The 14,168-nt window shown below is 44.4% G+C and overlaps 1 protein-coding gene across 3 annotated transcripts in view; it reads left to right on the top strand.

Moving 5' to 3' along the window:
• The first annotated feature begins 578 nt into the window (after positions 1–578).
• The window catches only part of LOC138758496 (intercellular adhesion molecule 1-like), a 59,457-nt gene continuing 45,867 nt past the window's right edge, over positions 579–14,168 (top strand). For 2 of the 3 annotated variants that reach the window (XM_069927471.1, XM_069927469.1), the window contains exons 1-2: positions 579–796; positions 13,083–13,355. In XM_069927471.1, coding sequence (XP_069783572.1) covers positions 730–796; positions 13,083–13,355 — 340 coding nt within the window. In that variant the 5' untranslated portion in view covers positions 579–729. Of the gene's footprint in view, positions 797–1,048; positions 1,210–13,082; positions 13,356–14,168 lie in introns of those variants that run through there. The other variant, XM_069927470.1, reaches the window with a different exon arrangement.

The following is a 14,168-nucleotide window of genomic DNA, read 5'->3' as shown; positions in this document are numbered from 1 at the left end:
CTCCTGGATGAGTTTGGCATTAGGCAATCCTGTCTGCTTACGTGCTGTGAACTTGGAGGACCAGGGGGCATCCTGTCTGCATCCCATCATGTTATTGTCCTTATTGACACCTTCCCAACCCTCAGGGCTTACCTTATACAGAACTTGCTAATTCTGTCTAAGTTACTTGCTGGACTCTATCTAAGGCTAGAAGACCCTTATCTTATTCAGACTAACATTACTTTCCTACATTCTATTATCTACCCTTATCCTATTCATACTGGCTTTATTCATTACACATATATCCATACTAGCTTTCTTCATCTCTCATATTTTCATATTAGTTTTACTCATCTCTCACAGTAGGGGGAGGGTGGTATTCATACATTGGGAAAAACTCAGGGGCGAGTTGGTGGGTTAACCTGTGGTGTTGCGTGATTTGGGAGTCGAGGTAAAATCCAAAGCGAATGAAAACACCCAATTTTGCAGCCTCCACATTCCTCTCGGCCGCACATTAGATTCCTGTCCAAAAATTCATGTCATTGGCATTCCCCTCGTGACTGCTGGCTGCACAATGCAACACTCTATGACCATTTCAGCGTCCGCTGGAATTGTTACCCGGGGCTTTCCTCCCGTATTAGTTTCTAAATGTTTCCGGGAAAGTCTCGGGGTCATTCGCATTATTTACCAGCTCAGCGATTCTGAGGGCAGTATCCAAGTTGGGGAGGCGACGAACAGATCGGCAGAGCCATGGGCTTCGCGTTCTCTTGCAGCGGGGGACTCGTTCAGCTCTACATTGTGTTGTTCAGATTAACAAGTTAGTACAACACTTTTGATCTATCGGTCGCGGGGAGGGGAGGGGGTTCTTGACAGTTTATGTGGACGGTTGATTTTTTTGTTTGCGATGGTCTGGGGGAATTTAGAACCAGCGCCATTTAAGGGCAAAAAAAAAAGCGAGGTTTCTTGTGTAGCAGACAGCACACTTTGGGGTGAATTACGAGGGGGGAGGGGGCAGGGAATCTTGGTTTCGTTCCCCCCCTCCCCCCAACCCCACAGAGTGGCTGTGCCGTGAAAATCAGGTGGACGTGTCCTTGAGGCGCCGTCATGTAACCAGATTCCGCAGTCGCCGAGTCCACACGGGGCAGGGGGAAGCCCCCACCCCGGCCGCTGTGTCCTTGGGAAGATACGGGGCCCCTCACTCGCGACGCGTCGCCTTTCACGCTAAATGAGGTAACACTTCGAATGGTTACTTTGTCGGGCATCTGCTACATTTTTGCCGCGAAGGCGGCGCGTTCAACGCTGATGGGTCGTTTGAAATGCATTTTGCTACATTTTGTTTGGTCGCCAAGGAGCAACGCTGAGAAGGGGTGGGGGCGCAGCTCCTCGTCCCCGCAGACTCCAAGGCGGGGGTGGGGAAAGTTGCTGTTCTCACTCGCCAGCAGAACGACGGGGGGCGGGGGTAAAAGCTTGGCGGCACAAAGGCTGGCCGGGGAGGGGAAAGAAAGAGAAAGGAGGGGCGTTGTACCTTGGCTCTGGCCGCCGCACTGGCGAGATCACCCATTTCAGTTCCCTGGCCCATTCCCCTGCTGACATGTCTGTCCATGGTCTCTTGCCCCTGCCAGACTGAGATTGGAGGAACAGCATCTCATCTTCCGACTAGCCATTAATATTGACTTCTCTAGCCTACATTGTGCTCGCACCTTGATGAAGGACTCAAGCCAGAAACTTTTGTTATGCCTCTATATCTTGGCTACATGAAGTACACGTTGCCTCCGGCATTACTTTGTTTTTAACTAGGAACTTAGTCCCATTCCTCTGTTTCCCTCCCTCCAGCTCCCAGCCCTGCTTTTATTTCTCTGCCACCCTCCCAGCTGACCTTTTACAGGTACTCCTCTATTTCCTATGGGTTTTCGTTCCAACAAACCCATTGCAAGTCCGAAAAGAATTCTGTAGGTACTGTACAGTGCCTGGTTTTGGTGGTGGTGCTGCGGTCACTTGACAGTCACTGTCGCTCACCATCACCAAGTACAAATGATTTAAATTTTAGGCTTCAAATGGAATAGATAAAATAAAGCCACCATTTGTAAACAGCGAAACCATTCCAGTGTTAAAGCTGAGTGCAAATTAACAGTAAAACAGCTAACAAGAATTTGAGAGACTTTAACCCACATTGACAATTAAATCCATATAAAACACATTACAGCGGAATCTTTGAGCTGGCTGTTACAATAACTGAACTCAGAGATCAGCTCAGAAGGTGTAAAATGCCTTCTTTTTCCCCTGGAGAAACTCGGGTGTTGACATTGTAACTTCGATAAATTCTAAAACCATTATAAGAAGAGGGGTATCTGCATCCATTTCACTCCGGGAACCGCTGATGGGATGAGCCACTGTTTAACCAGATGTGAGGACGTGTGGGGAAAGCAGTAGGTTACAGGAGTGGGTTTTTAATGAAAATTTTATTTTTCACTTGCATCAATACAATGTAATAAAAATGATACAAAATTATATATTTTATCCCCCTCCCCAAAAGAAAACACCTGAATTTATTATTGTTCACTATTCATATTATATGTATTCTTTTCTAATGATATACAATTTTGAATTTCCATATGCCACCTATCCAACTGTATAAAATATTTGGACCTTCCATACAGTTGCGTGAAACGACTGACTCAAAAATTTTCATTGATACTAAATTGAAGTTAGACAAATTATCCCCAAGCAAAAATCTTTTGGTGTCTTTATCTTCATAATTTATTCCAATAATATTCAAATCTTCCCACTTTTTCACAAAACCAAATAAGGTTCCTGTTTCTTTGTTGCATTATCTGAAACATTTGTCAGAATAATTTGAATTGGGTTCATGTAATTTATACAGAGTGTAAAAAAAAAAAAAAAAAAATTATATTGTACCCTTTATATCTAACATTAATTGTTCTAGTTACACTCTCCTGGTACAATCTTGGCCAGGCCTCATCATGAATTTTTATATTTAAATTTTCCCCCAATTTTTTTTAACTTAAATACTTCCTTTTTCTGCATTGTGTCGTATGCATATTCTCACTAAATGTATGAATTATTAAATCCTCAAATAGGATCTGTTCCAGAAGTCTAAAATTCATGCCTAATTTCTTTTTTAAATAGGATTTAAGCTGATAGTATGAAAATAGTTTTATTTGGTATATTGAATTTCTCTTTGTTCAAAAGTCAAAAAAACCATGAAACAGTCTTTTATCCTCTTTATCCCATTATTGGGCCAGATATCAAAGAAAGGATTATTTAAACTAACATCTGCTTTAACATCATCTTAGCTATTTGGTAGTTCTTAATTCCTCTTTGTATACAAATTTCATCCCTTATCTTGAATAAATGTTTTAAAATTAGTACTCCTTTCAAAAGTTCTTTGTCCCATTTATGGTTACAGGAGTGTTGAAGAGATTGGTGGGACAAGAAATGGGGAAATACCTAGGGATTTTTTTAAAGGGAACTGCAATAGTAAAGACGAATGTTCATCTGTACCCTGATTGGATGAACCAAACCATCAAATGTATCGTAGAGGAAGTATAAGTGGCATTCACCAGAGAGAGATTTATCCAACAGTGTACACTTTACATTTCGTCATTAACGAGGAAGGACTAGCGAGACATTTTGTTGTTAAAAATGCCTTGGAAAGTAGTAATGTGGTAGAATTCCAGATGCAGATTGAGGCTGAACACCAAAGGATCACAACTGCTGCCTTAACTTAAAATATGGACAATTATATGATAGTGTTATATAGGCTCAACTGCCTATCCCATCCATGCTGATCAAAGTGCCTTTCGGAGCTAGACCCTTTTGCCTTTACTTGGCCCATATTCTCCCTCCTCCCTCAATCTTTCTCCCATACATGAGCCTATTAAGTGCTGTATTTGTACCCAGCACTCCTGGCAGCTTATTCCATATATCCACTGCCCTCAGTGGGGAAAAACTTGCCCCTTCAGATCCCCTTTAAATCTATTCCCTCTGATATTAAACTTGTGCCCTCTGGTTTTAGACTCCCTGCCCTGTGAATTTTTTTTTTAATTTAGAAATACAACACAGTAACAGGCCAATTCGGCCCTACAAGTCTGTGCTGCCCAATTTACACCCCATTACCTTACTCACTGGCACATTCTTGGAGGGTTGGACGAAACCGGAAGGAATTCCACTCAGACACGGGGAGAATGTATAAATTCCTTACAGACAGCGCAGGATTCGATCCCAGGTCCTGTCCCAATCGCTGGCAAGGTAAAGGTGTTGCGCTAACCACTAGGCCAACCTTGCTGTCCTTAAGAACGTGCTATGCCCCTCATCATATTTCATAAACTCTGTAAAGTCACCCCTCCAGCTACTTCTGTGGCAGGGAAAGCAGAAATGCTGGAGTAACTCGGGTCTCGCAGCGTCCATAGAAGGTAAAGATGTTAGTGATGTTTCAGGCCTAAGCCCTTCTTCTAAGTTAGAGTTAAAAGCAGGTAGGTGCAGGCTGGGAAGAAAAGCAGGAGGAAAAGTACAGACAAAAAGTGTGAATTGGATATGGTTGGGAGGGTAGGATCAGGCCTGAAACCTCAGTTATACATCTTTATCATATAACCATATAACCATTTACGGAGCGGAAACAGGACATGTTGGCCTTTCGAGTCCACACCGGTTCACTGATTTTGTGCGCCCTCTTCAGGCATTGGTCCCAGTTTGTCTGACTCGGTCTTGCACTCGTTGTGAAACACCTTGGAGATCCTTCTCAGATATTTAATATAAGATTTAATATCCTATTAAATATTGTTTCTCTCACCATCAGGTAGGTAACAATTTAACAACAGCGCCTTACTGTTAAAGTAAGTGACTTTAACATCGCAAACCATTTATTCGGTTTAAAAAAATTATTTGGGGGCATTAGATTACATAAATAAAAACTCGGTTAAAAAAATAGTACATTGCTTCCAAAACTCAGAACCTTGACAGCTGCAGGCAGGGCTGCCAAAGTTGGCACAATTAAATGCTGACATAAATAGGTTCAAATTAAAGGTCTGAAGAGATCTCAAAAGAGATACAGGGCTTGGAGAGGGGAAGGGAAAGCAGCAGTGACTACGTCCACAGGAGCCACGTTCGCTCGGACGCAGCTCTCCTTCAGTTGGCACGTTCAGATGACAAAGACGTCTTCTCCACGGCCACCTGAACGTTCCAGCTGCATCTGCATCGGACGGAGAACCTGAAAGCAGTTTGAGACTCCAAGATCTGACTCCCATCTCTCTCTCTCGATCTCTGATACAAGTTAGGTTACCTTCAGCATTTTTATGTTTTTGCTATATCACAGCATCTTCCAACTTTTATGTTTCAGTTCCTCCAATATATTTCCTTCAAACTAAAGCCCTCCAAATCCAGCAACACTGTGAAATTTTTCCTTCCACCCTTAAAAATTGTACAGCAATTACAGGTTAATTGGGCAGCATGGGCTCGTGGACCAAAAGGGTCCGTTATTATGTCTAAAAATTTCTTTTTTAAATTACTGCTTGCTGTGATTTAACTTCCCAAAACGAATCACTTTGCATTTGCTGAGTTAAATTTCATCTGCCATTTCTTTGCCCAATTTTCAAGTTGCTCTAGATCCTGTTGTGATATTAGTCAACCTTCATTGCCCACTACACCTTCAATATTAGTGTCATCTTCAAACTTGCAAATCTTGCCACCAAACGTTCCCAACCAAATTGTTCATGTATATTCCGCAATCCACAGGGGGCCTCGCTCCGATCTCTTTAGCCCACTACTGGTCACAGGCTTCCAGTCGAAAAAAAAAAGCCTTCCTCCACCACCTTCCTCCTTCTGCCAAACCAATTTTGTTTCCAACTGGCTAGCTTACCCTCTATCCCGTGTGATCCGACCTTCCTGAACAATGCACCACGAGTACCTTCTCAAGAGGCTTGCTAAAGTCCATGTTGACAATGTCTACCGCTCTGACTATGACAATCTTCCTGGTTGCCTCTTCATAAAAAAAATTTGATTAAATTTGCAAGACATCATTTGCCACGCACAAAGCTATGCAGTGTACCCCCAATTAGCATTTGGCCTTTCCAAATACAGATAGACGGAATCTATTGGTGCCTAAGATTGACCAAGATGCTCTGGTAAATTAAATTAGGGCAGTGTTTCTCAACCTGCGGTCTGTGGTCCATTGATGGACCACAGGTTTGTAATAGGTAGAGTTTGTGGCCAAATATTACAGCTGTAATAAAGAAGTAATAGGTAAAATAAGGCTGTAAATGTTACAAAAAACCCACAAAAATTCTCAAAAAAAGTGTTCTCACAAAAACAAGGTCCCAACGATGGTCTGGGAAGGGGGTGGGATCAGTGGATATAAAGTGGTTTGAGAGTCTCTGAACTAGGAAGCAATTTTTCAAATTACCAATTCTGGAAGAGTACCAAAAGAATGAAACACATCTGACATGAGGGCAGGAAGTTCCAGGAGATTTAGGATCATTTAAGATCTGTTGTTGGCCAGATGTGAGAGTAAATAACGGAGTCTAGTCATAGAAACAGACCTTTTGGCCCAACATGCCCATGCTAACCAACACTTGCACCACCTGTCTGTGTTTAGCCCATATCCCCTCTCAACCAGGGAGGATAACTGCAGCCCATTGCCCATTTTGAAGTGGCCTGTTAAAGAACAATAATGGTGACTGTGCTGGAGTTGCAGTATCATCAGTGCTGGTGTGGACCCACAGGGAGTGAAGTCTCAGCACTCCCCCACGAGTTTCAGCCACCCAGTCCGACTGCCGTTGGCTCTGTAAAGGCGGTTGAAAACTGTCGGTCTTATTGTTCAGCTCGTGACTCCTTAAATATTTATGTGTGGCCCACGACCAAAAAAGTTTGCCCACCTCTAATCTAAACCTACCCTATCTATCCAATTTTATCTTGCCATAGATCATGCCTCAACCACAACCTCTGGCAGGCCGCTCCATGCACCTACCATCCTCTATGTTTTTTAAAAAAAAGTACCCCTCAGGTCCCTGTTAAATCTCTACCCCAACCCCCCACCTTTGATTTCAAGTTATGATTCCTCTATGCTGGGCAAAAGATTCCCTGTTCTTCTCATAATTTTGTGCACCCCTACGAGATCACATGAAGAAATAAAGCCCAAGCCATCTCAACCTCACCTGAGTCCTGGCAACATCCTTGTAATTCTCTGCACCCTCTCCAGATTGACAACATCGTTTGCAACTCCCATAGGAGGGGACCCTAGGACAAGAGGGCACAACTTCAGGATAGAAGGGCATCAATTTAAAACAGAGATGCAGAGAAATTTATTCAGCGAGAGTCTGTGGAACTGGTTGCTGTATGCAGCTGTGGAAGAGAGGTGGTTGGGTGTATTCAAGGCAGTGATTGACAGGTATTTGATTAGTCAGGGCATCAAGAAAGCTGGGGAGTGGGGGAGATGGATCAGCTCATGATTAGAACATAGGAGACTCGAGGGGCTGATTCACATTTTGAGAGCACGGTGACCAAAAGTGAACATAATATTCCAAATAGGGCTTCTCCAATGACCCCCGCCCCACCCACCCACCCTTACACTCAATACTTTAGCCAGAGAGTCATGGATTTGTGAAATTTGTTGCCACATGCAGCCGTGGAGGCAGGATCTTTTGGGGAATTTAAAGAGGAAATTGATAGGTATCTAACGAGTCAGAATTTCATGGGATATGTGGACAAGGTTGGAACTTGGAACGAGATGAGAGCTCGGGGAGGTTTCACAGAGAAGACTTGATGGGCCAAATGACCTGCTGTGATCTGAGCGCCAATGAAAGTATTTTTGATCACCCTATCTACCTGTAACTCTGCTTTCAAGGTACGATGTCCCTGTGCTTCTATCACATGTCCCATTCATTGTGTCGGTCCTACCCCCGTTAGAAAGCCCAAAATGCAACACCTCCCATTTCCCTGCATCAAATTCTATCAACCATTCCTCTGCCCAAATGATCAAAATCCTGCTGCATTTCTTTGGCAATTGTCTTCACTACCTACGTATCAGACACTTGAGTGAAATCCGCAAACTGGCTAATTGTGCCATGTACATTTTCATCGAAATTGTTGATATCGGTGACAAACGACACTTGACCCAGCACTAAATCCTGTGGTGCATCACTTGTCACAGGCCTCATCACAGGCCTGTCACAGGCTGCACCACTTGTCACAGGCCTCTCATCTGAAAAACTACCATCCACCATCACCCACTGGTGCGTGAAATAACGCCCCTTAGGGTAGCGGAATATAATCAGAGGCAGGTAATGGATCTTATTACCAATATATCATGTTTGACAAATTTGTGTGAATTATTTGAGGATGTTACAGCGAGAACTGATTGGACAGAAGCCAGAGATAGCAAAATAGAATGCTGGAAGAACTCAGTGGGTCAAACAGCATCTGTGGAGGCAAGAATAGATGATGATTCCGGTCAAGATTCTGCATCAGGATAGAGGGAAGAGGAATGCTTGCAGGTATTTAGTATTACAAGGGAGGAGTGGGTTAGAGGCTGGTAGGTAATCATTCATTCAGATATCTCGCTGTTTGGCATGGCCAATCACATCTCCATCCTTTACATCTCTGACCCCAACCCCCCTGAATTGTAGTTGTTGCCTCCCCTGTTCTCCTTTAGTGAAGGCTCCATCTTTGAGCTGAGGCTGTAGTCGATGTTGAGTTCATGATTATACAAAGGGAAAAATACTGGGGTGGTTTCCCGTCGCCTTCTTTAGTTGCAGTGTCTGTACTGGCCATTGATCAGCAGATTCATCTGCCCAGCGTTTTTAGTTTTACAACCATAGATTCCAATTTGTAGAATCTGCTTGTAAAAGCCATCCACCATCTCCAATCCATGGCTTCACATGACCCTGAATAGGAGGCGAAACAGGGACGACACCTTGCCCAAGGGTGACCTGTAGTGTATCGGACGGAAGGAGCGCCTTACACCTCCTTTTGCTGAGGAATTGCGAAGCACTGACACAGGTAATAGACGGACCAATTGAGGAAGGTTTCAAGGTTCCTTTGTCATGTAATAATACCGAAAATGTAAATAATAATAATCGGCTTCTGCCTTCCCCAAGGGCCACCATTACAGTAAGAGAGAAAGAGAAGCAAAAGAGTCTTTTCAGAGACACAGTGTCTGTGGATTCACCTCCAGCACCCCCACAGTCTCTGAAGCTACGCAGACCCTCTTTCTAACCATACAAAACACCAAAACAGGCCAGTTCAGCCCTTCTAGTCCATGCCGAACAATTTCTCCCACCAAGTTACACTGGCCCAGATTCAGCCCATACCCCTCCATACCTCTCCCATCCATATACTTACCCAACATGCTGTGGACTCAGACATCCCTGACCCTGGCATCAGGGAGGCAACAAACCAACCAGGAGCCCTGGTTTGCCTGATCTCATCAGGCAAACCTCCTATCTACTCCTCTAACCAGCGAGTCCCCAACTGCAAGAGCCCTCCTCTTTCCCCCCTTCCCTTCTGAGCTAAGGGTCCAGCCCCTGTGCCAGAGACCTGTTGTTTGGGTTTGTGTGGGTCCCACAGGTTAAGAACCAGATCAAAGTTGAGGTACAAAGCACACGTTTATTTCAGGGATGCAAACGGGGCAACAGGGTCAATATGTTAGGCAAACCTCAACACTCATACAATACACATGGGGTAAATATACATTTTGGATAACGAGGGAGGAACCGACAGAGACTGGGAGAAATTACATGAACATACACATTCAACTTCAGGATCAAAGTGATACTATGTGCCCTTTGACCAGTACGGACACGGCTCTTGCTACCTAACCTCAGGACTCACCCCAACACAATGTGAAAGGTGCTACTTGCATGCCACAAGGAGTCCAAAGAGGCAGAATAAAGGGGCACATGGTCCTTTATAGTTCTGTAGGCAGTACTGGTGGGGGCCATTCACTCGGGGCAGGCTGGTCCCCGTTGGCTGCTGTGGCCAATGGCTTGAAGCCAAGTGCAGGGGTCAGCTGAGGTGATTCACCTGGGCCAATTGGGAGGAGGTCAGGGCTGAGTCTGGGCGGGCTGCCTGGACTGCAGCACCTGTTGATTTAGGTGGGCCAATCGCAAGGGTTACCTTGATGGCTTGGGGTGAGTCTTTGACCTTGATTGGGAGGTAGCGTGTCCTTCAAACAGGAGCGCAGTAGCACCGCCTGGTGGTGGACGCTGCCTGTCCTTACGAGACCTGACCACTGTGACTTGTCCCCTGCAGATCATCTCCTCTTCCCCCCACCCAAACAGTATTGAAAGGAACAGCCACAGGGGTATCTGCACTGTCTGTCTCCCCTTCCTCATATTCACCCAGTTTCCTTACTCTTGACTGCCTCCCTGGAACTTCTATCCATCACTGTCTCTGCCCCAACCCCCCCCCCATTATGATCCACAGTTCATCCAGCTGCAACTCCAGTTCCCTAACACAGTCTCCCAGGAGTTGCAACTGGATGCTCTTTTCGCAGGTGTAGTCAACAGGAACATCTGTCCCTGATCTCCCACAATCAGAGCACAGGACAACCCCAACTGCCTCCATCACCTGCCTCTCTATTTCAGTTAGAGTAATTAAAGGTAAACTCAAAACAGACACTTCTTCCTTGGCCTCTGCTCGCCGAGGCCTCTCTCAAGGCCAGGCCTCTCTCAAGCCCAGCCGCTGTGCCCCAACTTCTTCCCTGATCCACTTACCCCATGGCCATGTGAGAAACAGAAGTACCTTCACAGAATTTGCTCGAGACAAATATTGAGAACAAAGAACTTTTATTCTACTATTACAACAATGTAAAGTTGGGTGCTTCCCCTTACCCTGGGAATACACACAGATACTGGGGCTGACCCAACTTTTATACATTTCATTTCAGTACAAAGATACCTTCCCCCTAACATTCTTCTGCCTCCTGGATTGGTTTAGCATTAGGTCATTCTGCCCACGTGGATTCTAACTTCTTATCAGTTTATGTGCCTTCCTGGAAACTTGTTAGCCAGGAAATATCATGTCTTTGTTCTTTCTTTGGCTTGGCTTCGCGGACGAAGATTTATGGAGGGGGTAAAAGTCCACGTCAGCTGTAGGCTCGTTTGTGGCTGACAAGTCCGATGCGCGACAGGCATCGATTAATGAGTTCTTTACTCATTAATCAATCCCCAAGACTTGCTAAAGCTATCTACTTGCTATCCCGTTTTGAAGATCCTTATTTTATTATACTTTTATAACCCTTCCTCCCATTCCAGCATCCCTTCACCCTGATTTAACCCATAATACTTCATTTCTAATGAGCACTTGCTTGACTCCTCACATTCCAGTATCCCTTACAGCCACTCCTTTATTTTACCCTCCTTTTATTGGCCCTCTACCAATTAACTTAATTGCTGTCTCTCTTTTAAACTACTCACCAACCACTTGTTCCTCCCATTCACCCTCTGAAAATTAAGCAAATCATCGGTAACCTGAGCTCCAGGTCCAAACCTCCAATGTAATCAAGAAGCCTTCAGTGCCTGAGGCCCTTTGGGGGATTCCTTTTTACCATCAGCTCCCTCACAAATCCCAGTTCAATACCAACATGGGTAAATACTGCTTTATGCAACTAGAGCGTTCCTATGAAACCTTTTGTAAAGTGAAGACCCATTCATTACTCTTGGATTTTTGTAATTCAAGTATTCATAAAGTGAGACACCTGGCTCCCACGAGCCAATCTCCCTCCCGCAGCCCACAGCCTTTATGATTCCCTTGACCGCAAGTCGCTGACCGCCTGCAGCCTGTGTGGGTCCTTTAGCCACTGAACCCCTCACTGGTCCACTGCCCTGTACTGTCCTTTAGGGTCATCTCCTCCGCTTATCCTTCTCAAAGTGGAGGGTTCTACTCGTTTCTAGTGCCCTGTACCGGTCCTCTGTTTCCCCAGAGTCTGCAACCCTCCCCCCTCAAGGCCGCTGCCAAACACAGGTGCCACCATCCTGGACGCAGACCCCGTGGTCGCAATATTTTAATTAAAAACACCCTCTGCTTCTTTAGCACGAAGGGATGATGGGCAGATGAAACTGGGATTGGGGGGTGGGGGGGATAGGGGATGGGAAAGGAGAAGAAAACTCTTCGGATAGGTGAGTGTCCAGAACCGATCAATGCTCCAAATGTGCTTCAACGTTACCTTTCTGCAATCCCATTGCTTTGATGAAATTACTTTTATCGGTTTTTGTAGCTTGTATGGCAGAGACAGCAGGTTGCAGGGAGTTGGGGTACTGGGGGTAAACTGATGTGATGACCCCCCCCCCCACCCCCCCAGAAATAACAAAGATGTTGATGTTGATCAATAATCACAAAGAATGAAATGGTGAAACTGATGGACTTTTGTTAACTCTAGTCTGGAACAGCCGTCAATGTCACTGACAGATCAAGGCAGAGTGAGAGGGCTATGGGTAGGATCGGTCTCAGGAGATGGGTGCAGCCAGCAGCATAACCGTAGTTTACCACAGATGTTAACATAGAATATTATAGCCCAGTGCGGGCCCTTTGGCCTTTGATGTTGTGCTGATCTATATATTTCCTACCAAAATTACTAAACCCTTCCTTACCTCGTAACCCTCTATGTTTTTCTTTCATCCTTGTGCCTGTCTAAAAGTCTCTTAAATGCCCCTAATGTTTCAGCCTCCACCACCAACCCTGGCAAGGCATTCCAGGCTCCCACAACTCTCTGTGTTTTTAAAAAAAATCTCCCATAAAGTTTCATCACCAGGTTCAGGACCAGCTGCTACACCTGTCTACCATCAGGCTCCTCAGTGACAAACTCAATCAGGGACCCATTTAAAGAATCTTACTTTTGCACTTTATTGATCTCTTTTCTCCCTGTATTGCACAGTAAGTTTGTTTACATGAGTACAGTTTTTTTTTGCACTACCAATAAGTGGTAAGCCTCGCCGGAAGGAGAAAGAATCTCAGGGTTGTATGTGATGTCACGTATGTTCTCTGACAATAAATCTGAACTCTGTAATTTGAAACTGGCTCAGGGGATTACCTTCTTTGTACCCTATGTTTAAATGAGATCCCTGTACTTACTGTGATTGTTTCTCTGGCAGCTAACGTGAATGGATTTGAGGTTCAGATTATTACTAACTCCCCAGTTGTGAAATTTGGAGACTCTCTGGAGGTGATCTGCAATACAACGTGTCCAGACCCAATAATGACTGTGGAATATAAACCAGGGATAAATCCCAACCGACTTCAAGGTAGTGACTGGATCAGAGACCGATTCCAGAATGTTCAGAAATGGGATTTCACAGTGCCCTGCAGTGTGTCCTGTCCATCATTAAACGATTTCCAGGAGGACAAAATGGTGGTCACAGTGTACAGTAAGTGAAATCTCTTCTTCTAAACACATCTCATAACAGAGCATAACTGGGTGAAAAGAAGCCAACAAATTTATTTTAAACTTTCAAAAATGTACTCTGAAAGATGTAACTGTGGATCAGGTGTCCACCTACATACATATGTGCCAAATCTAACCCCACATCGATGTTGGAATATGAACTAGGCTTAAAGCCAAGCAGAAAATATGGGATTACCTGGATAATTAATATCACTGGATAACAATTTGCTTCCTGAAAAAAAATTGGGGATTATGAGGAAATTGGAGAAACGTTAAATCAACTTTGACAGAATTTAGCAAGTTTAATCGCATGGTGATGCTGACACGTTGCGTTAGTTCAACTGACCTAAAAATGTTTTGCCACTGATTTGCGTTTGTACTCGGCATCTGATGCCTCCCACATCAGTGTCCAGCAATAGTCAGCAGGCATTGATGGATTCCAGTGGCCCTGAAACTGCTTTTCCATGGTCGCAATGTCCTGGTGAAACCTTTCACCGTGTTAGTCACTGTCCGCACCAGAATCAGCAGGGAGGACGTCCAAGTGCGAATCCAGAAAATTAATTTTCAACGACATGTTGCAGTTTGAGGTTTTGTCCACTTGAAGTCGACTTAAAGTATGACAGAAAATCAGAAAGATGGGTTATAATCTTAAAAAAAACAGTATATGATAAGATATTTTGAAAGAGATTTTTTGTGACCAGCAGGCCAAAATCCATAAAATAAACCCAAAAATGCTCAGGATGCAGAATCTTCATTTTTTTTAAACTCAAAAGCAGATGTTATGGGATCTTCCAAG

The sequence above is a fragment of the Narcine bancroftii genome, chromosome 3 (assembly GCF_036971445.1).
Source record: "Narcine bancroftii isolate sNarBan1 chromosome 3, sNarBan1.hap1, whole genome shotgun sequence".
Classification (NCBI taxonomy): domain Eukaryota; kingdom Metazoa; phylum Chordata; class Chondrichthyes; order Torpediniformes; family Narcinidae; genus Narcine; species Narcine bancroftii.
This window is presented reverse-complemented; position numbering and strand designations above follow the sequence as displayed.